Below are 23,317 nucleotides of genomic sequence, written 5' to 3'. Positions count from 1 at the left end.
GTTACTTCGCCATAGTCATGCGCGGTTCATTTTCCACTTTGAAAGGAGGACTACGACTACAACGTCATGTGCTGTGACCTTAGAGAGAACCCATTTGACTCATTTCGTCTTTTGTGGGATGTTGCACCCCACGTGTCCTCGGCTCTTACTGGAAAGAAGCTTCTCGAGTCCTTGTGCCAGCTCTCAAATTGGAGAGCAGACGGCAAGCATGCAAGATGCGTGTGTGTGGGAGAGAACGCAAGAAAGGAATAACACGGCTCTTCTTGTGTGTCTTTACATTATGAATGCCGTATGCGCACAGTGTAAAGCCATGTTTGCATGTTGTACAGATACTTAAAGGGCCAACAGCTATGCTCTCTAGGAAAGTTTTCATTGACTTTCTCCGAGCTACAGCTGCACTGGTAGCAGCAAACTGTGCAAAATACAGTCAATAAAAACAACTCTTTACGAGGTAAATCTGGTGAACCACAGAGTTACAAACACCTATGGAATTCTAAGCTCTATAAATCATTAATACCCAAGAGATAAGTCTTTAAAAAATACAAAACATTGGTTGCAAGGGTTGCACTTAAAGAGTTCCTTTAGGCAATGAAAACCCTGGTAAATGGAAGAAACTTGACAAGTAAAAATGTAGGTATAAACAGTAAATTCTGCAAAATGCAACTACATAACTTGACTTAAAATCAAACCAAAATCAGAGAGCTCTTCTGAAACAAATGTGTAAAACAAATGAGCGCAATGAGTATTGCCTGAATGTATTTTTAACGTCTGTTTCTAGATCTAAACTTAAATCTTTGTAAGCTAAAGCAGATACAGACCACCTGCAAACTACTGCGCACCAGTCGGAGTGAATGTAAATGTTGGCCTTTGAATGTGCTTTTAAATAAGTCTCAGTGTGCATGTATTTGCATGTGATTGTGCCTGCCTTCCTCTCTGCTTATAAGTGTGCATGGATGTATATTAACGAGTATGAGAAGGACTGGTCTGTGATAAAGTATCCTGCAGTGTCCTGCAGCCTGGTCTGGCAAAGCTCACCTGGACTTTGAATCCTACTGTCAGCTCCAATCTCCCTCGCCAAACACTGCCCCCAGCCCACAGAGCAGACACTCTCTAACCTTTGAAACAACCGCGGTGGGCTGCCTGATTCCCCATGACGCACCATGCTCACTCCCTCACAACTTTACCATAGCTACGCAACACCTTAGGTTTGGCCAGCATGCAGACATTGTGGGTAGGTATTTCTGATGTTTTTTTGCACTGTGGGTGATGCTGAAGTCCCGTCACATCTCATTGTCTCTTTTTCACCCCCTGACCTGAGGCTGGTTGTGTTGGTGAGGGACAAAAGACACAATAAAACAGCATTCAAAGACCAGCTGTTTGTGTGTGTGTTCAGATGCAAATCCACAAATCAACAATTGTTTGGTTTAACATGCCCAAAGTCACACAGGCACTGTACTTTTAAACAAATATATAGTAACTGACATTATCAGAGAACACAGCTGATGATGGCAACACATATCCATGATGGAAGTGGATGTTGACGAGTAAGTGAGCAATTTTGTATCATATTATATCATATCATTGTATCACCTACGTGCCTATCCAGTAATACCATGCACACTTGTATGTATTTGTATAATGTTATGTGTATTATGTGGCATCACATAATATTCCCAATCTTGCATTAAGCCCTTAGTATTTGGATGACAAATAATGTCGAACAACATATTGTGTCGTAACACATCATATATCAAAACACAGCATTATATCATCTTATCCTATCCAACCTGTCATATAAGACTACTCTATATATCATCATATCCCCCTTTCTGTCACTCACTCAACTGCTGCAGTGCCTCGATCTTCAGCTGATGCTGCTTCAGAATAAGAGGTGTAGGAGTGTTAACTGGGTTAAGGACTGGGAGGATTACCTGGGACTTTGCTGCTGCCAGTCCCTCTTGCTGACTCATTCAGAGGGGCCATTTGGCAGCTCTAAAGCACAGCCATGTCTAAGCTTTTAGAAGAGAAAAACAACAACAAAAAAAGTAAAAGACAAGGGAGATGGGAGGAGTGTTAGTTCCCTGATCCAGGACTACGAATGAAGACAGCACCAGAGTCAGAGATCTGGTAAAGCCAAAAAGATCAAACAGGAGATTGCAAACTGTGCAGTCAACATACTTCCCTCCTTACTCCTAACTCCCACTCGCTGACTCGGTTTCTGAGCAGTTTCACTGCTACAAGCCACTCTCTGGGCGGCAAAGTGAGCCATCTTAGAGGTGCAATCAAAGGCAGCTTTTGATAAGCACCTCTGAATGGCATGTATGGCCACCACAAGGTCACCAACCAAGAGAGAGGAACAGCCTGCACTGGCAACACATCAATTTCTGCAGGCAACAAAGGATGAACTATAACAACACAATAACCTGCTCAGTCTTGGCTCTGAGAGGGCAGCGGAGATGCTGTTAAAATAAGTGTTCCAATACTGAACTTTAAGGAGAGAAAGAGGGAAGTGGAGGCGAGGGTGGAGGGTGCATGTTTTCTTTCTGAGCCCAGAGCAGCGTCCAGAGAGCAGGCTTGGCAGCGATCCATGTGTCCCTTGGCGTTAGTACTGCAGTCACATTACATTTCCCCTCTTCATTGGATCGTTGTGTGCCCAGCCGACGCTCCTATCCAGTTCATGTCGTGTCAACTTTCGACTTTAGGCTCTGGCTCGAGCTAATCCAACATCTAACAAACTGGAGCAGACTGCTGAGTATATAATTGTGTAAATAATTCAGGTCAATGGAATGAAAGAGTTACGGTACATGAGTTTGATAAGATGTTGATGAGCATATACGCATGCCATTTGGCGTACTGTAAACTGGAGCCTGCTGACGCGGAGTGTCTTTGACAAAAAAAGAAAGCTCCTCGATGACTGGATGGCGGTTGCTCTACATTCACATGCTCACATATTCACATGCAGGGTAGAGAGTCAAAACCTATCAATCCATGTGGAGCAGGCCCCCGTGTTCTGCACATAATATGAAAAATACTTGCTTTTGACTTCCCGCTTGCTGATAATGTCAGACACACTGAGATCCACATGTGCCACATACTCCCTGTGCTGATCCTGCAGCAATTCATTTTATGAATGACTAACTTGTGCTTGGAAACAAACTCCCAGTGGCTCAAGGCTTACCTCACTAGAACCTACAGCGGGTGACTCCTCCGGATGCGAAAAGAAGTCAGATTGTATGGAAGTCTATGAGGAAATAACCTAACTTCTCATGAGTTTCTTGGTCTCAATCACTAGTTTCTTCTTCAATACAGCATGATTGACCATAAAGCGGAGTATGCTTTAGGGCGAGTTTACTGGGATTGATGCTACGTCACTGCCGCTACCAAAGCTGCTACCAAAGCCGTATATGGCGTCTCTACGTCACTCCTCTGCATTCCAAATATGGTAACCTCCGTTCATTGGTTGCAAAAAAAAAAAAAACATGCCGAAAGCCGTAAATCAAGATGGCAGCGCTGAAAACTCAAGACTTCAAAACAGCAGTCTACAAGCCAATGGGTGACATCATGATGACTACGTCCACTTCTTATATACAGTTTTTAGTTACACTACTTGTAAAAAGAGTCAAAAGTAGATGCATTCACACTGACGCATTTCAGGTCGAGAGTACACTTCAGTCAGCTTCTTTGAGCGTCAAAAACAGCACCATTATCACAAAGCTTGTGCTAGAAACCAGTCCATGAGCTCTCTTTTAATCTGATTTCTGCCTTGCTGATGGACTGATGGAGGGAACATTTTGGACAACATTTTAGACAACATGGCCCCAGCTCGCTCCGGGTCCATGTTGTCTAAAATATTGATTAGTTTTGGCATGTGTAAAGATAGATTGCCTGCCATCTATTCATTATTTCTCTGGAACCCCCCTGGAGAGAGGGCATGGAGATGGACTTGAGCAGGCAAGACGTAATTAAACTTCCACAGTCAGGTCATGTGCTGTTAAATGCTTTGCCACCAATTCTCATTACTTAACAGTGTAGACTGAATGATACGCTGTCACTGGGCAAATTAATTGGTATTTGGTGAGGGCAGTATGGCAGCATTGTCTTATACATGTGTCATAGGCTCTGTGGGACCAAAAGAGGGCGATGCATTATTTGACCCTGATTAAGAGCATAACACAAGTTAAGTTCTGGATTATTGCACAAGTCTTAAGCATTCATGCAGTATGTCATTTCACAGATTTATGTCCCCTTTGACCGTTGAATGCACATTTCTTAATTTGTAAACCAGCAGGAACAGTTTTCTTAATTTTGGTTTGCCCTCCATTAAAGAGACAGCTCATGACGTGAAGGGAAACGTCCTGCATAAAACATGAAGCAGAATTTTAAGTGAGGTGACAAGCACTCTACAACATACCACTTGTTCTTCATGATGAGCCAATAACAGAGCCAGAACAGCATTTTCCAAATGCCTTACAAATACAAATTCAAACCCAAGTCAACCTCTCAAGGTACCAAATGAGAGCATTATTAATATTAAAACAGAAAGATGTGTGTGTATGTGACCTTTGAATTTGTGATTCTTGTGCAGCGCCAGCTTGTCTTACCTCCAAAGTAGGAGCCATCTGACAGCTTGGTCTCTTTATTGCCTTTGGTTAGTACACCGACAAACCCGTGCTGTATGAAGTACATTTTCTTGCCGATGGTGCCCTCCCTGATGATATAATCCCCAGGCTGGAACACCTCAAACCTCAGCTTAGTGAGCATGGAGGTGACAAAGTTGGGGTCGGCGTTGGCAAACAGAGGCATGGACGCCACCAGCTTTCGACAGTTAAAGTTGACGATTTCCTGCGTGAGCACACAGAGAAAGCAGTTACAAAAGCCATTGGCCTGTTACAACCTCAAACAAGAAAAGATATTAGGGGTAACAACACAACAATGTCAGCTGTGCAAACAGTTGTTTTGTTTCTTCTGAGCTCTTCTCAGTATTAGTCTTGTTGGGATTTGGTAACAAGAAAAAAAAAAAACTGAACGGAACTGAGGGGAATGTTAAGAAGTACACAAGCTTTTGAACGCATCACATGTGTAGAAGACAGACAGGAACTCTCATCCCACCTCTCTCAGCGGCTCGTTCAGCTCTCCCAGGATGCTGTCCTCATCGAACATCTTGCCCTGGTAACGATGCTCATAGTAGTCGTGGATTCTCTGCCTCATATCTGCAGGCAGCTTGTGGAAGGACATGTACTGCTCCACCTGTTTGTACTGCGGGGACACCGAGACACACAACAATTAGGTTACTCAAAGGCCATAGTGCTGTAGCACAGATACACAGCCACAGGGAACAGCTGGCACCGAGGTCACACACACAAGGAAATGGAAACCTATACATACGGGCCACTGGGGCTCTTGCAAGTTGAGCTCAACAAGACAGTGATTTTCCAGTCTTTGATCTTACCTTTTACAGTCGGTCTCTCAAAAGACAGAAAGCAATATTTCCATATTTGCTGTAAACACATTGACTATCATTGTCCCACTTCTCTTAAGATATTGGAGAATTTTGAGAGGTATAATCATTGTCGACTGTTAAGTCATGATGGAAATTCACTGGCGTTGTACAGCATTCACTATTGTGGCTGATCAGGATCTGGATTGTCAAAGTTAGGTAAATGTGTCACATCAATATTCAGGTGGAGTTGTCATTACCAACATTATCTTAACATTCATTCACGTAACTAAAATAATTTGCATCCACATATATTTTCCAATAATAAATTAATCGTATAACTGGTTGAATTCCAATAGTGTCTTGAAATTAGTGTGTATCAATACAAAGTAGAAAGTGGAAGAAAAAAGGAAAAGGGATGAAGTGATTATATATCCATATAATGCATTTAAACCAGTGAAAAGAGAGAAAAACAGCAAGAATATATTAATATTGGCACTATAGATGAAATAAAAGTTACATTAGGACAGCGCGCTAGAGACATTGATGTGTGTGAATTCAGGTATTGTGTGTCTGTAATTAGATGTTCCTGTTTGTATTTAATTAAATGCAATGTATATGAATGTGTTTAACATCATACACTGCAACTAAATAATACTAAGAAAACTAGAATGTATTAATATTAATATTTTTGTTACAAAGCATACATATGTAGAAAATTAAGCTAGGTTTTTAGGTGTTATATGCATGTGTTGCACACAAAGCCCAAAGGCCTTCCAAAGACCACATACAAAAAAATAATTAACAGTGTATTCATTGAATGACAGACTGTATGTGTCTCCACCCGCCAGTCTTTATGTTCGTTGTTAAAAATAAAAGTATTAAAATGTGTTAGATGGCCTTTCATTGATGCTACAGTATAGGAAGCAGAGATGCAGATCAAAATACACTGAGAGCTCCTCGGGAATAATACCAGGTAGAATCCTTGACCCTCAGTGATAGAAGGGAAAAAAGAAGAAGAAGAAAAAAAGAAAGAAATTAACCATTCATAGGGCAATGCTGGAGGTGCTCTTTGATCGCCATTTCTACAGTGCCAATAGCCTTACCACTCAACGACATGGCTGACCTCAGATGTCTCCCTCTTTATTATTCCACTCAACTACCCTAGTCACCACTTTTCTTGTAGGAGATCATCAAAAGGCCATTCTTTTGGAAATATAGCACAGTAAATGAGGGCAGATGTCTCATGCAAGTCAGATTATTTTTTGTGGAAGCAAAAAAGCTGTCAGGGTTCCTGAACATCAAGAGATGTGATTGGAGTTGGATAGAAACACATATGAGGGTTAGAAACCACACTTAGCACATTTTGGAATGAGTCTGATCAGAGGCGAACAACCTACTGACACCCTGCTGAGTTTTTAAGCCTCCACTCTTTTGTCACCCCTACTTTTACCAAATGTTGATAGATTTAAATTGTGTTTGACAAGTGCCTTTGGAATCCTTCACAGACAAAGAAAGCATCCTGGAGTTAGTCTGTTCGTATAGATTTTACAGCACCCTCGTCAGTGTCCAGTTTACAATAAAGTGTTTTATTGCCTCAGCTTGTGAGGATTTGAAATACCTTGTTAGGTACACTACAGTCTACCTGTAAGTACAAGGAAATATTATGTGAATATGAAAACACACGCACACACAAAAAGAAACACGGCAGATAAGGCAGAGTGGCTGATCCATTGTACTGTATGTCTAACATGAAGAAATTGCTCATCTGATATTACTAAAATATCCGTTCACGTCGCCAAGTGAACGTTAAGTGAAAGATTTAACAATTTATACGTGCCGATGCCGTGGAAAGTCAAATACTTGCAGAGGCAATAATAAGATGTGGAAAGGAGCTTTTACATATCCAGTCTCATGTGTGGATGTGGAGAGATGGATGGGGGTTGGGGTTTGAGTCTTTATCCACACAATCCTTTTGGCATAGAATTGAGTGTTTACTGATTTGAAGATGAAAAAGAATCCTCTCACAGAGAAGACGTTTCACTCCCTTACTCCAAGAGACAGACAGCTAGAAAACAATCACAGACTCCAGTCCTATTGGCTGCAGAGTAGTGCAGCGAAGATGGCTTGTCTGCGTGTGACGCCAGGGTGAAGATGACAGGTGTAACCCACATTCTGCATCTTGTCGAATGTCTTAATGTCTCCTACATTAGATATGCCACAGCATGGCGCTCTGTTTCAAAGGGGTGGCTTATCATCTCCTTCAAAACGACTCTCCTTTTTTTTACATTCATAAAAAAACAAAACATTCATGCTCAGCTTTGCAGCATTTTACAATTTGATTCTCCCAGCATGAAAGGGCATTAGTCAAGTGAACAAATGCAAGATAATGTCTTATTTATTTTATATTGTGATGAGTACAACTACACTACATACAGTGGCTCAGTCAAAGACATTTTATATTGGCTTATCACTACTGAGTCTGAGAAGAGAAGCTGACAGGGATGTAAAGACACCGACCGCAAGGGGACAGCGCTCTCCTGATGCTGCTATGGGCTGATAACACCCCCTGTGATGGGAAATTATCTTATCGCCATCCCACTGTCACTAGGAAGACCCCTGCTGCCCTGCTCTACTTGGCTAAATCAAATCATAGTCAGCATTATGGAGGTAACCATTCCAGCATCCGCTACCTTTGCTGCACTCTCTTGGGTTCAGGCTGCAGGGGGGCTGTTCAAAATGTAGATGATGAGATTCCCAGGATTGATTTTCTCTTCCTTTCCGTCTCGCTTTAGTTTGACATTTGGGATTATACGCTAAATGGTTAGATTAAATGATTCATACCCCTTTAATATCTGAGTATCCACAAGCAGACTGTTAGCTTACTGCAGGGGGAACAGTTAGTCTGGCTTTATCCAAAGGGAACAAAATATGCCTACAAGCACCTCCAAAACTCAGGCAACAGAGACTCGCCTTGCCAGGCGATAAGGGCAACCTCACTGTGATAACAAGACTAGAAGGCTGTAAATAGTTGCAATGGGGTGGGGGTGAGCCTAAGCTTCCAATCTTGACAATATTACAGAAGAAGCATACTCGGCCCACTAAGCTATACATTACTGCATCTCCATGTGATTTCATTTCACAAATCCTTTCTCTCCCTTTCTTGGTTTGGAGCTCTCTCCACATGACCATTCTTTGGTTTCCCATTCATATTTTTCTTTTCTTTCTGTCCCTCTACTCTTTTATCACGCTATTTATTTCCCCCGCCAATTCCCTTCTTTCTCACGCAGCTCTCCAAACAGATGCAAATTTAGTTTGTATTGATTTAGTACTGTATTATTTTGTGATGTAATTAGGCCAAAGTTAGTTAAGAGGGTGTAAATGATTAATGGCCACTATGTTGCATCCTAGCCTACTTAAGCAAGGATATTCTTTTGTTTTTCCCAAACATGCATCTAATAAAATGCGTTACATCTGTTGAAATGACAACCTTGACATGAATACTGCAGATACTGCAGAAAGCAAACCTTTATCATGATATTAATTATTATAGAGAATACTGACATGGTTGTACTTTTGATTTGGTTTTTATTACCTCTGGGGCATGTTAACAGTCCTGTACAAGTTGTGTGAAAGACAGGGAGGAAAAAGGGAATGTAACGGGGTTTAGATTAATGTCATCAGTCAGGTCCAGACTAATGAGAACGTCTCTTACTGTAAGGCAGAATCAGACTTAAGCTCCTAAACATGTTGACAGCTGTGTCCTTGGGCTGACTGCATGGGTAAAGCATGACTTAACCTCTACAAGGCCACGCAAAGTTATTGCTATTGTTGGATAAACCACATCTTTTAAACTGTTTCTAAGGCCTTCACAATTAATCAACACAGACATGACTGAGTAAATATTTAGCTTAAATAAGGAAACACTAAGATTGCATGTTATAGTCACACGAACAGATCGGGTCCAATCTACATCCAGGACATGGTAAAACCGTACACCCCAGCTCGTTCGCTCCGCTCGGCTTCTGCCAATCAGCTTGTAGCTCCGTCACTGCGAGCTAAACACTCAACAAAGTCACGACTGTTTACTGTCCTGGCTCCTCAATGGTGGAACGAGCACCCCATTGACATCAGGACAGCAGAAAGTCTCTACATTTTCCGTCGCAAACGAAAATCACATTTTTTTTGACTACACCTTGAATAAGGAAGGTAGCGCCGTAGTAGCACTTTAGTAGCACTTAAATGGCACTTACTGATAGCACTTTGTGCTTTAACTTTATTGAAGAAATTGTACCTTCTTGATTCTTGTTGTTCTGAGTTTGTACTCATGGTTGAATTGCACTTATTGTAAGTCGCTTTGGATAAAAGCATCAGCTAAATGAATTGTTATGTAAATAATTCGCTGCCAGAATTAATATATTTCAAAGAAAGGGACAAAGTGCAAATATAGTCCTCCTCTGATGACTATTTACTGTATTTCCAAAGGTTTTGATTGGAGGATTGAAGTGGGGGAACAAAAGATCTCTAGAGCCTCTTCACCCACACATAATCAGCGTTGGGCCTCTTATTAACTATTCCCCAAAGAGCTGGGTTTAATTGCCATGTGTTAATCAGAGACTTAAAGGGGAGGGGCTGCAGCACCCCATTGCCATTTCCTTCTAAAGCCACTTGGGACTGGCATGCCACAACACGCTGCTCATAGTCCCTCCTGGGCACCCCTGATTTCATCTCTAACTACCAACAACAAACAGAACATCCCTCAGTTATCCCACGCTGAATAATATTAATAATACACTATTAAAAACCTGAGAGGAGAAATGCTCAAAAGGATCAGAGGGCTTCTATAAAGAAAGTGGGACAACATGAATCACAAGTCACCTATAAATGAATGAGATTATCTCTTTTGTTTGGTATCCCTATCCCCATTTCTGGATGCATTTCCACTGTAGAGGGCCGTAGTGACAGATAAGCAGCGGCTTACAGAGAGCTGGAGTGGCAGGCATATCCTGTATGCACAGTCACATGTGCAGCCATCTTGTGCCCCCAATCTAGAGATATAATTCTTTTTGTGTGATAATGGCTCTCAACATGCCCGAGACAAGAGGGAGGATTCCTTGGGGGAATTTGGCAGATGCTTAACCCATTCCAGCTCGCTAATAGATAGATGATTGAATACTACTGGGGGTATTATATACTACTGGGGGTATTATAATGCTACAGGAGTTGACACTACTATAACATACAAAAAACTACAGTATTGCACTATTGTGTATAACAGTGTAATTCTCACAGAGTAACATTATACTCCTGTAGTGACAGTTGCATATCAAATTAATGCTGGACCGAAAATTACTCAAAATTAAAAAGTGAATAACCGCCAAAGCTCAAATATGTCATATTTTACTTAAATATATCAAATACTGACACAATTTAGATTTTTTTTCCCCCATTTAGTCAATTTTACATTTGACTAAATGCTTAAGTCTTTTATACAACAACAGCTGATGGATTTACAGCTTTATCTGTTTATTGTCACTGCAAATTGAATATCTTTGGGTTTTGGACTGTTATTTGGACAAAACAGTCAATGTTAAAGATGGAACGTTTTCATTATTTTACCATTGTATAGATTAATGTTGGATTTGAAAAATAATTTACAGAGAATTTGAAAATGTAAATCAATTTCAGTTAAGTGTCATAACACAACAATTTAACTTAACTTAACTAGCAAAGAGTCTTCAAATAAGACTTCAAATAAAGATAACACGGCGTGTACTTGAAAATGTAACAGAGTCACAGAGTAGAAAAAGGAGCGCTTTGGGAAATTGAACACCATGTCCAGCTTCAACCTCTATTCCATTCACATCTGATATGGACCCAACCTAACCCATGCAGTCAGATACATCTGCAACAAATTGAGTTGCAAACAGGTGGAAAATGCACCCACTTTAATATTCTGCACCAACAGCTCTGTATTTACACACAGCAAAAGACTGGCACGGTGAAGATGAATCAAATAAAGCAATTTCTCATCTCAGTGTGAGCCACATTTCTGGTATTTAGTGGGATTGTTGGAATCTCTACTTTGTGTAACAGTTAACAGGCTGCCTGATTCCTTTTTAAGAGCTCATTTAAGTCTGCTTGCTAGCTTCTGACAGCCTGGGCATTTATCACATGGTGCCACATTGTAATAGAATTCTATTCAGAAAAGATTATACTCGGGCTTTCTGATGATAATTTCCACCATCTTCGAGGGCTGAGCTTTTTTTTTCTCTCCCTCTTTTCCTATTTCCCATCTGTACTGTTCTGAGATTCCATAATAGACTGATTTTCTTCATAAAAGTCCCTCAGAAGGGGGGTTACATCTAGATGTAACTGTTACCTGGCCATCGGCTCTGCTTGTCAACTTCACAGCTCACACACATGATACACATATTGCGTATCATGTGTGTGAGAGCTCCATGCTTTACACCAGGTGTGTCAAACATACAACCCGCTGGATAACTGTTAAAATTACAGAAAAAAATTAAAAATTAAACTGGCGAAGCCAGGGCTCGAACCACCAATGCTCTTATTGAAAGACGGGCATGCTAAGCACTGAGCCAAAGTCGCAATTGATGGGGGCACTGATATATTGCGCAACTGGCCATATTCATTCGTGGTGTTGATGAAACTTTGGCGGTCACCAAGAAGTTCCTTGAGTTGGTACCTATGATGGACACCACTACAGTGAATTACATCTTTAGCGCTCTCGTTGAAGCGCTGGACCGGGTCGGAGTGGACTGGACCCGTGCTGTTAGTGGGGCTACAGACTTAGCACCATCAATGATCGGGAGAAAAACAGGCGTTGTGACAAAATTCAGGGAGAAAGTACAAGCTGCAAATGGACAACTTTTTTGGACGCGTCACAAAGCGAGGGAATCTGCAGAAATTCAGAGTCCAGGCAGATAAACAGTGGGCTGATGTCTGAATTTTTGGTCTTTATGTTTCTAGTTTATTGTAGAAAGACCTTTTTTATTTTTATATTTCCGTTATGTATGCGTTATTATGCTGCGATTTTACTGGTCTGGCCCACTTGAGATCAAGTGCCTTGCCTTACATCATTCATTTCACCCAATATGTGCCATTCTTTTTAAAGTTGTGTACCTATTATATGCTGCTGTGAATTTTGTATCCCTGTTTGTTATCATGTATTTTATTGTATTGTCATGTTAATCATATTACCATTCCGTTATTGTGTATGGTTTTTTAATGGTCTATTAACAGTAAGCCAACCTGCAAAGTACAAACACCCTTCCATCACATCTTAGGTTGCTTTAAGAAATGACTGTTTGCTTTAAGAGGTGGCTATTTGAGATGTTACACAGAGCCACTGCATCTTAGTTTACCTAATGAGACAGCGTAAAATCACAGGTGTGTATAATAACTTTGTGCACGATGGCTGCTGTGTTGTTGGTGCCTGGCAGATTTCTCTCCGGGCTGAGTCCCAGCGGAGAAGAACAGCTGTCCCTGTCGTGGCCGCTCAATGAAAACAGCCACCTGCCTTCTCAAAACTCCAGGGATTGACCAATGGATTGTCCACTTCTTGAGTGCACGGATTATGGTATTAGTCTGACACGGAAAAGCAGAGTGAAATCTCCGGGAAGCAGATCCCACTGTCACACAACCGATGCGAGGGACAATGACAAAAAGGTTTATGTCTTTGAAGGAACTAACCCTGATAAGCAGGGAGGAGGAGGAGGGGCTATATAACAGTCTAGTAGAAATGACTACTATCCGGCTCCCACAGCCAGATGCGCACGTAGTGACAATGCACCCAGAGAGCGCCTTATCACTGAGGCATGTGGAAAGATAAATGAGAGAATTTTCACTCTTAAAAATTAATTGCAGTCTGCAGTAATAACCTTTCTGCAGACAGGCACCGTGGGAAGCTGTGCAAGCATAGTGGAGCCTTTTTAGCTCACTGGGGGATTCTTACGGTGCCTTAAGGGGTGATCCCAGAAATGGCTGCAAATGGCTTTGGTACCACATGCTGACTAGTGCTGAGACAGGCCAGCTGTTCAGTCTACTTGGCAGCAAGGCATCTCTAAAGCAGAGCAGCAGACGTGTGGAGAGTGTTGAGCGGGTAGATGGTTTGCTCCCTTTTCATTAAACAGCTACTCAAATAAGCAGCATTAGTCATGTACCCACTCATATGTTTTTCTTTATGGATTTTTCACCATTTTAGCTGGTGAGAATCTGGCGGAAAACTAATCTCTTTGTTACTCACCCCAAGATCAGTGAGGTGTTAATTTATCCTGTGCCCTTTTTCTCCTTTTGAAGAAGTCGTAACACACACCCATTACGTCAGCTAATCTGTTGCTCTGCTCGTCTGCCTGGATCTTTTTCTCTGCCCTCTTTCACTCACACTCTCCCTCTTTCATTTGGGTGGGATCTCTGGAACCTCTGCCTCCATTCCCTAGAGGTCATCCACTCCCGTCTCCTCCTCGCCACAGACAGTGGGCAATGTGGCAGCCTCGCAGCTCGGCTCATTATCGCCCATGCTGCGCAAACAGAGGGCATGGCACTATGGAACATGGCTTGGCCTTCAAAGCAAACTGTTAGGGGGTTTCCTTTCCCTGAACTTGAGAGGCTGGGGTTCTAGTCACTAAAAACCACCGCATGAACCCGTCCAGTTGAAGATAAAAAAGTTGGCTTGCAGGAGCGGAGAAGACGTGGACGCCTTGCTCAGTATGCCCTAATACATGGTAATATTATACTACTTCTTTGCATCTCAAATCATTATAGGATATGTAATGTTTCTTTTTATCAACTATCTTTTTTTCTTGGAGTTGACATGGCAGTTGATATGGCAGTCATTTTTGTCTATGAAGGGGCTCCACAACATACCACTCTTAAACACCTGGTTTAGAGGACTGACAATGATTGTTTTCCCTTTTTGGAAGAGTTATGATGGAACACCTAAATGTCTGTGTGGCTGCACAAACTGCTGCATTAAAAGACAAAATAAAACACAAAGCTTTAAGACAAGGACGATCAAAAATGTTGCTTTACCGCCACTGTCCTTCTCTTCAAAATAAACCAAGGCAACACAGCTGTAAGCAACACATCATCTTGACTCACCTTCTCCTGGTACTGCCGTCGAGATGAGTCGAGGGATTGGATTAGCGCGGTCGCGTGGCCCACAAACATGGCATAGCAGGTAGCACCCACAATCATGCTGAGGATGGTCAGCCACACGTCTGTCATGCCCACCGGGGGGTACATGCCATACCCAATACACAGCATGTGGCTCATAGCTTTAAAAAGGGCGTAGGAATACTGCTGGCCCCATGTGTCATTCTGGATGAAACAGAGGAGATGAGGTGAGTTAGGGTGAGAACACTAGGATGAGAACTCTCTCTCTCTCTCTCTCTCTCTCTCTCTCTCTCTCTCTCTCTCTCTCTCATAATGGTGTTGATGGCACATTAAAGGTCAATGAGCACCCTGACAGCTCACACACAAACACGCACACGTTCAATTACTACAAAACTAATGGCAGACGTCCACTTCAGACTTCCTTGGTTCAATACAGAGCAGCTGGCAGGCTAAAACATACTTTTCAATCTGTGCAAACATTTGGAGCAAACTGCCGACATTTGGGCAAGAGCCTCGAGAATGGAGCGTGAGACACTAGAGGTTTGCATGACAGAAAGTAGGTCAGCTATTTAAAAAAAAAAAAAAAAGTGATTTCTCTTTGAGTTTTTTCATTTGTAGATAAATTGCCCCTTTTCCTTTAGATCCCGGTAGTAGTTCACGGCAAATCAATATCAACTCTCTTCTGGGGGTGACATGCCCAAATTGCTTTCAAACTCATTTCCACAGCGGAAAAGCTGAGAGAGATAGCAATTTTATTAGTGCCCTCCTGAAAAGGTAAGGAGCGATGACCCAGCAAGATAATGGGACAGCTACTGTAAAAGAAGACAAAAAGTGTCCCCTAAAGATTCTAATCAGAGCCAACCCAACCGTGACTGAGTCAATACAAACTCTTTGTCTCGCAGGTAATGTGAGTTAAACACAAGGAGCTTTCCATCAGAGAGGTGGCTGTCCTCGAGGCTTGAATGAATTCAGAAAGATATATTTGTTATTCCCTCACATTGAGAGGCATTCTTCTACGTAATCCAATTAACTACACAGTGTTTACTGTGGGAAACAAAACAATCTCAATTTTGATGTTAATGAGAGGCTACATACCTCACACGGGATTTTAAACTAAGTACATTATATGATTGTTCCTCCTCACATCTCAGGGCCTCTGCGCTCCGAGATGCAAAGGGCGGTTTGGGGGTTTAAAGTTTGAGGAGGCAGCCAGTGCAACCTTTTTGTCACTTTGTGACAAGGCATTTGGCATTGTGAGTCCATATTCCAGAGTTGCTGAGATGAAGGTTTAAACATTTAAGAAATACAATACTAGATCATTACGTTTTGATGGGAGTACAGTTCAAAGTAAAGCTTTTGTTAAGACCATAAAACAGCAATATTGGTCTGAAAATGTAAACTTTATAACAGGAAATTGTCATTTTCTTTTTGGGAGGGGACAGCAAATTATTATATTTGCAGGTCTGTATTTCTTTGTTGTGATTGTATTTATTTCTGCATCTGCAAGTTGTAAATATGTTTTGCAGAATAAAACAAACATGATCACATCCTTGTTTTCACTGCTGCAGAAAAAGCTTTCATGATGAGTCTTAGTTTACATTACGCTGCCTGATAGCTCAGCCTTATGTAACATAATATAATCTTCTTGCAACTTGGCTTCATGCATATTGAACTTGTATTAAAATGCATCTAGGGAATAGAAATAATCAAATAAAAATGAATGTGGATATGGTCACGCATTGTATGTCACCACATGCAACGTAGAACTCTGAATGAATGTCTTTGTTTTAATCTATATAACTGAAAGGCAAGGAGGTTGGTAAATGGGTTGATCAACTGGTTTGATCCCCAGTGCCGACACTGTCCCTGAACAGGACCACCTCACCTGAGTGTGTGTATTGAACAGGTATGGAAAACAAGTTAGATAATGTGTGTAACATCTCAAGGGACGGTGGTTGTGCAACATCTGCCATTTCTTATCATTAGATATAACAAGTGAGCATGTCAGGGACGCAGTGAGGCATGATGAACCAAATGCATCATACCTTGAGCGATGTAACTACTCATGTGACATCTGTTCTGGCACGGAGAGCTGAACGCACAGCTGACTAGGGCTGGTTTGTGTGTAACTCAATGTTGGCTTCCTTTAATTTGTTGTTGCAGTTTAATTTGCAATTTTTCCTGATAATAAATGAAGTGTTCTGTCTTTGACTAGAATTACTAAATTACTTTAAACAAGTAATTCAGCCTGTATCATGAATATAAAATTCTAAGAATGAAAATAACATTGTGTATTTCCACTATTTGGACATCTTTAGATTTTTCTCTGAAATTCTCTCGTCATCTGCTTTCCTTAAGGGTTAAATATATGTTGATGTATTGGTAGGTTGTACTGGAAAGATAAGCATTCACTGATGTCAGATCACTGAGGGCCCCACCACAAAACCTGACAATAACTCTAATGCTAATTTAGCATGAGACCCATCAGCTGCGGATGAATCAGAGTCACACATCAGGTGTGACACAGTCTGCTTCCATAAACAAATAAAAGATAACTCTATTCTGAGTCGGCTTTAACAGAGACTCTACTACAGCAGCTGTTTTAACAATACAGCAAAATTAAAGCACAGTGCAAGTGCTGCCTGGAAGCAGTCACTATTCCACCAGTATTATCCAATATCTGTCCTCCTCATGAAATCAATGTCCCCTGCATAGCCTCAGTGTCTCTCTCCTTTTACAATATGGACAGATGTCGGGAGCTCCAAATAAATAAATCAAAATTCACCAAATTGAATAAATGTGTGCGAACGTAGCAGATAAATATATTTGATTTAGAGCTTAAAATATGCGAGACAATCTTTCACAGGATGCTAAAGGGTTTTAATACAATAATTACTAAAGCTGACAGATGAGATAAAACAGGGCATAATCTTATTCCAGAAGACAGGGGGACTCGGTGCAGGAGAAGCACTCACCACCATCTTATTTTTGGACACCCAACAGTCGGCGGGGAAATCTTGCAGCATGGGCACCAGGAACTGCAGGCAGCCATCCCAGTGACACAGCAGCAGCATCATGCCGATCAGGTTGACTATCCTCACCATGGCGCTGGCTAGGTCATAGGTCATGTGGAAGATCTGAGGAGTGGGAGAGGAAGGAACCAGGAAACGGGTTAGGGTAGGACGATTTAACACGCTGATGGACAAATCCCTGATATCTCTTACAATGGACACGCACAAACACATGCACACACACACACCCGTCCTCAACACAGATTTTCTCCACAATCACATCATGCACAAGGTTTGTGGTTTAAGAATCAGACAACAATGTACTAGCCTGTATAAATCATAGCTTTTTACATTGTACACTGATGAGCTAGTGGATGCAGATGTTGCCGTTCTGAGAGCAGACCACTGGGGATGGTCGGCAGACTGGGACCAGAGCTTTATCTCCCCTGGTGCCGAAGCGCTCTTATCATCAGCCACTCAGCCAAACACAATAATGGTACAAGGGTAGAGGTGGCTGCGCTCCTGGGGTGGGAGCGTTCACAGGCTGCGTTTGTTAATCCTAATGATAAATATACTCATAAGGCGCTCCTGGACTTCTGGGCTGGTGTAGACTTTAATGGCCTCAACCATTCAAAGCCTCTTAATCCCATTGAAGACCACGGTGTGCACTGCTCACTGCTCCACTCTTTATTAAAATCCACTCAGTGCCTTTTAAGAGCTTGTGACTGAGAGGGGATATTTCATCTGCACTTTATTGTTCATCAGTAGTGGATGATATCGAGGAAGATGAAGAGATCCACATAGTTGTCGCCCAACTTAGTCCTCCTTCCTAAAGCACTGAGCTTGTGTATTTTACTGTTTCCCTCTGAACGCATACAAATGTGAGTATGCATCTGTGTACTTTTTCTCTCTGCGTGTTAAGAAGAAGGCTGGCAGGGATCAGTGTGGTGTTTGTCCAGGACAGTGTGGGTGCTGCTGCACCATCGAATCACATCAATTTAGCTCCTCTCAACAGGCTAGCATGAAGCCAGAGGTATGCCTGGAAAAATGTGCTCGGGCTAGGAGGGGAGCCAGGCTCTCTCAGAGCGGATGGAGACATCCCACTCACGCACTCTGTCTGTCCACACAAACATACACACTGAAAGCCAACATGTCTCTCTACCACTCCGTACCTTCCCTTCTTTCTTTGGGCTCTTGTTCAAAATGTTTAGCCTTAAGCACTTTAACATCACCTAAACTGAATCATTCGCTCAGCTGCGTCTTCTCTTGCTCAAGCCACCAAATCCCTTAATTTTCTGCACTTCTGTTCACAGCTGCACGACAAATGTGAGATATTGTTTGTTTTTTTGCAAACACAGTGATAAATAAGGTTTGTTATCTGTGAAGCAATGTTGTGTGATGTCAAATTTCCTGCTGGAGCCGTAATGGCAGTCCATAACATTAAAGTGTTAAATTAATTCTGTGGTGAATGAATAAATCACAAGGTACCTCTTTCCATTTCCCACATTGAGACTGATATCTTTTTCATTTTTTTCTAAGGGAAGCTTTATAAAACACTGCTTTTAAATCTATAAAAACCTCCTATGGAAGATGTGTATGACCAATACAGAAATTCCTGCTGGGACAATAAGGGTTGGCAAAGCATATAAAGCATACAAGTGCACAGTGTATTGTTTGTGTTTTGAATCATTATTTTTAAATTAGCCATTTGAGATTTTGGCATTATTAATATTGCAATACATTTTTCTCTCAGGCTCACAATAGGAGTCACCAGAGGTTGATGTTAAATGTGACAATCTTGGAAAAAAGCACATGTTAAATATATTTTGTAGTTACATCTTCGAAGTTCATAAGCAATTTTTAGATAAAGTGGTAACGGCACAACACAAGTACTACAACATTTTATATTATCAGGCGGTCGTTTGTGCTTTACATCTCAATTGTTGATACAAGGTACTAATATTTATCTATAGCAAAACATAGTTATTCAAATCTGCAACACAATCCCAAAATGTGCGATTACTGTTGCCACCCAAAGTGATGCATAGCACAAACTAATTTGGAGAAAATACTTTTTTATGGATCATGGGGATCAAATGATCACCTAGTGTGTTATGCTCTGTCCCATCCAATTGTGTAGGTTGTCCTTGAAACTGTCAGTATACTGAATACTACTGTACTCTCTACAGCAGTGGTTCTCAAATGGGGGTACGTGAAGGCACTCCAGGGGGTACGTGAGATTTGAAAAAATATATATTTAAAATTAGCATCCATTCAAAAATCCTTTAAAAATTGTTATTTAAAAAATATTCAATACAATATATGTGTAAGTTCAGAAACTGCATTGTATATATTCTATATTAAGTCAGACACTGATGGCACAGTGCTGTGTATTACCAAAAATCAACCAAAAATGCTTTGCGCCAGTTAGGGGGTAAACATATTTCACAGGGGGTGCATCACTGAAAAAAGGTTGAGAACCACTGCTCTACAGTGTCGGTATATTTCTATAGCGGGATAAATTCCTTTCAATATCTCGTGGCGCCGCCTGAATGACTCATTACTGTTCAACAATAACTCCTGGTGCATTCCTACTGTAGCTGTGCCCTAAAAAGACCTCTGGCACTTAACCACCGAGAGGAGAATAAAGCCTATGCAAACTGTCACGAGGAGTAATACCATGCAAATCTCCAGTTTGTAACCCAAAGTGTACAGTCAGCAGAGGAAGGTGATTCCCCTATCTCTCTCCACAGCTGTAATCAATTCAAATACACTCATGCCAAGCAGGAACAGACTTTCCACTTATAAAAAAAAAAATGTTCCCTAGATTGGTTCTGTCAGAAGGTTGTTAAAGAATCATTATTCTGAAGAAAAAAAAGATTCTCCCTCTCGTTTTATTTCTGACACCTTTCGTGAAATAGAAAAAGACCACACACTACACGCAGCAGGATGCCTGCGCTCTGTGTAATTTAACATGCACTATAAAAGTGCTGATATACAGTATTTAATGCGTATTTCACGGATCGTTTGCATACACACCATTTCACAACATGCCGTGTTATAAGAAGGATGATGGATTGCTGACCACTTTCTTTTAATTGTATTAGCATCAGCATAAACAAGAGAGCTTTGATTGATGAGGGCACGGAGCAAGCTTGTTGTTACTCTCACTACCCTCATTAGGCCTCTCCATTTGAGAGAACATGCTGATATCTGCTTGCCTTTAAAAAAAATCCAAAACATGGGTCAGATCACATGACCTATATAGTAAGTCAATGCTCATGCTGTAATTTCGTAAATGCAACTAATGAAATAGCAGTTACAAGGTTGTAAGCACTTACAGTAATTGTATGGAAGAAAAAAAAAACTCAGTTACAAGGCAAATAAATGGAAGAAATGGAAATGAAACTGATTCTACTACTACTACTACCACTAGCACTATTGTTGCTACGAATACTAATATATTAATGTACAGTTTTACACATGCATGCAGATAAACCACATCTGAACCAATGGAAGTAATAAACCAAAGATATTTACAGACTAATAAAACCAGTAAATAAAGACTAAAAATCTGAACAGGGGTTACGTGCTAAAGTCATAAAGTAATCTGTATACTTGTGGGCAGCGATCAGGCCCACACAGGCACAGAGAGAGTGAAGGCAGCTGCAGAGTCATCCTAAACAGATGGAGTAAGAAAAGTGTGATCCAGGTGAGAGAATAGATGCATATGTCCCATGCTGCTGATGGTAGCTGCCCAGACACATTTGATGTAGCACTATACAGAGGCATCTGGTGTTTGGTGCTCACGCTGCTAATGATGATGAATGTTTGTAATGATGGCGACCCAACACATAAGACAAAGCTAAATTCTTCACTCATATTGTTTTTTACTGATGCCATTTTGCTGGCTGATCCTCAACACATGTTGGATTTACTTTTTTTGATTGTTTTTCATATAGTTCAATTATTAAGTTCAAATGTACTAGTTAAATTGAATTTTTATTAAATTCTTTTGAATTTAATTCAGTTTTTTTTGCACTTCTGGTTGGATGCTTAACTGCATTTTTTAATTTCAGTGATTTCTGAGTTTTGAAGATTGAGCACCCACACACAGTGTCGCTCAATGTGTTAATTCATTATCATCTGTGTGTACTACGAAGACGTGGCTATACATTGGAAAGCATGAGCTCGTATTCGCACCAGAGCATGATCATCTTATTGTTCAGGTTTATGCAACAAAAAACTATGTTAGTTCAACAACTGTTGCAGTTTTAGCTTCATACTTTCAAACTTTTTATAAATACATTACATTTTTGGTGGATTTGCTGGTTATTTTAATGTCATCTGTCTATAGTAGTGCTAATTTCATTAATTTACAACAGTGTATGTATTACACTATATATAGTGTGTAAAAAGCCACATGCTGCATCTTCCTGTTTTTGAGAGGGAATATTTATTTCTTTGATGAGTAACAAAGTTTATTAGCTCAATAAATCCCTCTCGTCTCAGTGTTATTTTTCATCAGCCTACATGATAGCAGATTCTGGGGGCAGGCTGTGGGTAGGGGTTAGTTTTCTCACTATAAATGCCTTGACCAAAATGTCATGCTCATGCATGCTGTCACGATGGATGAAGCACATGTGGAGAATGAGAAGTAGGCCTGGGAGTGTACCACTGGGAACACCCTTCCATCATCTGTCTAAACAGGCCTGGAGGGCTCGGATCACAAAAAAGCACTCAAACTCTGCTTCCTACCAAGATGTGCCATAGGGTTTCTGGAGGATTACACAAATTTTGTGTAATAGTTTTAGCAAATCCACTGTGGGTATTGATATCACACAAGGCTCATTCAGAACATTGAGGACCTGTCACTATTGCTGGCAAGCCTCATTGTGCACTCAATAATAGCCCATCAAATATATTCTTCCTTCTTTTCTTATCTCTGAAAGACCAGTCTTTGCTAAGGTAATGGGTCAGTGAGTGGGTAGCTGATTAGTTGATTTACCCTATTTAAATATTTTTGTATAGATTTACTGGCTGGAAATGAAAGGCATTGGAATCCTCTGGACCCACGGGGCAGCCACATGGCTGACTTCTATCAAAGCATGAGCATTATACTGACGTATGCCTTTGTTTCCCCCTAACTGCAGCACACTGCCATTTGGGCGGGCAGAGTCATGGATCTCAACAATCCAAGATGCCAATATTAATAGAGATTGACGATCTGCCAACTTGCACTAAATAAACACAGGTGGTATTGCACAGCTCCGAACACCTTAAGTAACTTGCTTAACACCATACCATAAAATATCCTCTTCCTTGCCTCCATTCATGCTAAAAGCAGTGTTTACTGGGTTGGCCAGTTGAGACTGTTATGTTGTAGGCATCAGGCATGATAGGAGGAAGCCCTCAGAGCTTAGTCATTAGTGCACTGCCTTGAATCTGATTTAACAGGATGACTAATCTCATCCAAGTCACTGGTTCGTCAACAGGAGACAACTCCAATGAGGAGAATATCCGGTCACAGTCTTATTTTTAACCCGGTGATAAGAGGAAGCTGACAAGAGGGAGACAAGGGAGACGCCATAACGGCTGTCTGCTCTGTGTGTGGGTGATGGATATCTGCACAACATGTGGAACGCCATTATGCATGACAGTGTCATCACTGGCACATAGCCACCACCATCCTTGTTTGTTAACAGCATTCTGCCAACATGGCAAGTAGAAA

The 23,317-nt window shown here is 41.2% G+C and overlaps 1 protein-coding gene across 1 annotated transcript in view; it reads right to left on the bottom strand.

Annotated features, from left to right (window-relative positions):
- hcn4 (hyperpolarization activated cyclic nucleotide-gated potassium channel 4) overlaps nucleotides 1–23,317 on the bottom strand; it is a gene marked incomplete at both ends in the record, with an annotated part of 59,103 nt that overhangs the window by 8,929 nt on the left and 26,857 nt on the right. Inside the window, 4 exons of the mRNA XM_079217570.1 lie at nucleotides 4,602–4,842; nucleotides 5,110–5,256; nucleotides 14,561–14,779; nucleotides 17,551–17,712. Of these exons, the coding sequence (XP_079073696.1) occupies nucleotides 4,602–4,842; nucleotides 5,110–5,256; nucleotides 14,561–14,779; nucleotides 17,551–17,712 (769 nt within the window). The remainder of the gene's footprint in view (nucleotides 1–4,601; nucleotides 4,843–5,109; nucleotides 5,257–14,560; nucleotides 14,780–17,550; nucleotides 17,713–23,317) is intronic.

This window comes from Taurulus bubalis (genome assembly GCF_910589615.1).
Source record: "Taurulus bubalis genome assembly, chromosome: 4".
Taxonomy (NCBI): domain Eukaryota; kingdom Metazoa; phylum Chordata; class Actinopteri; order Perciformes; family Cottidae; genus Taurulus; species Taurulus bubalis.
Note: the sequence above shows the minus strand (reverse complement) of the source record. Positions and strands in the feature narration are given on the sequence as shown.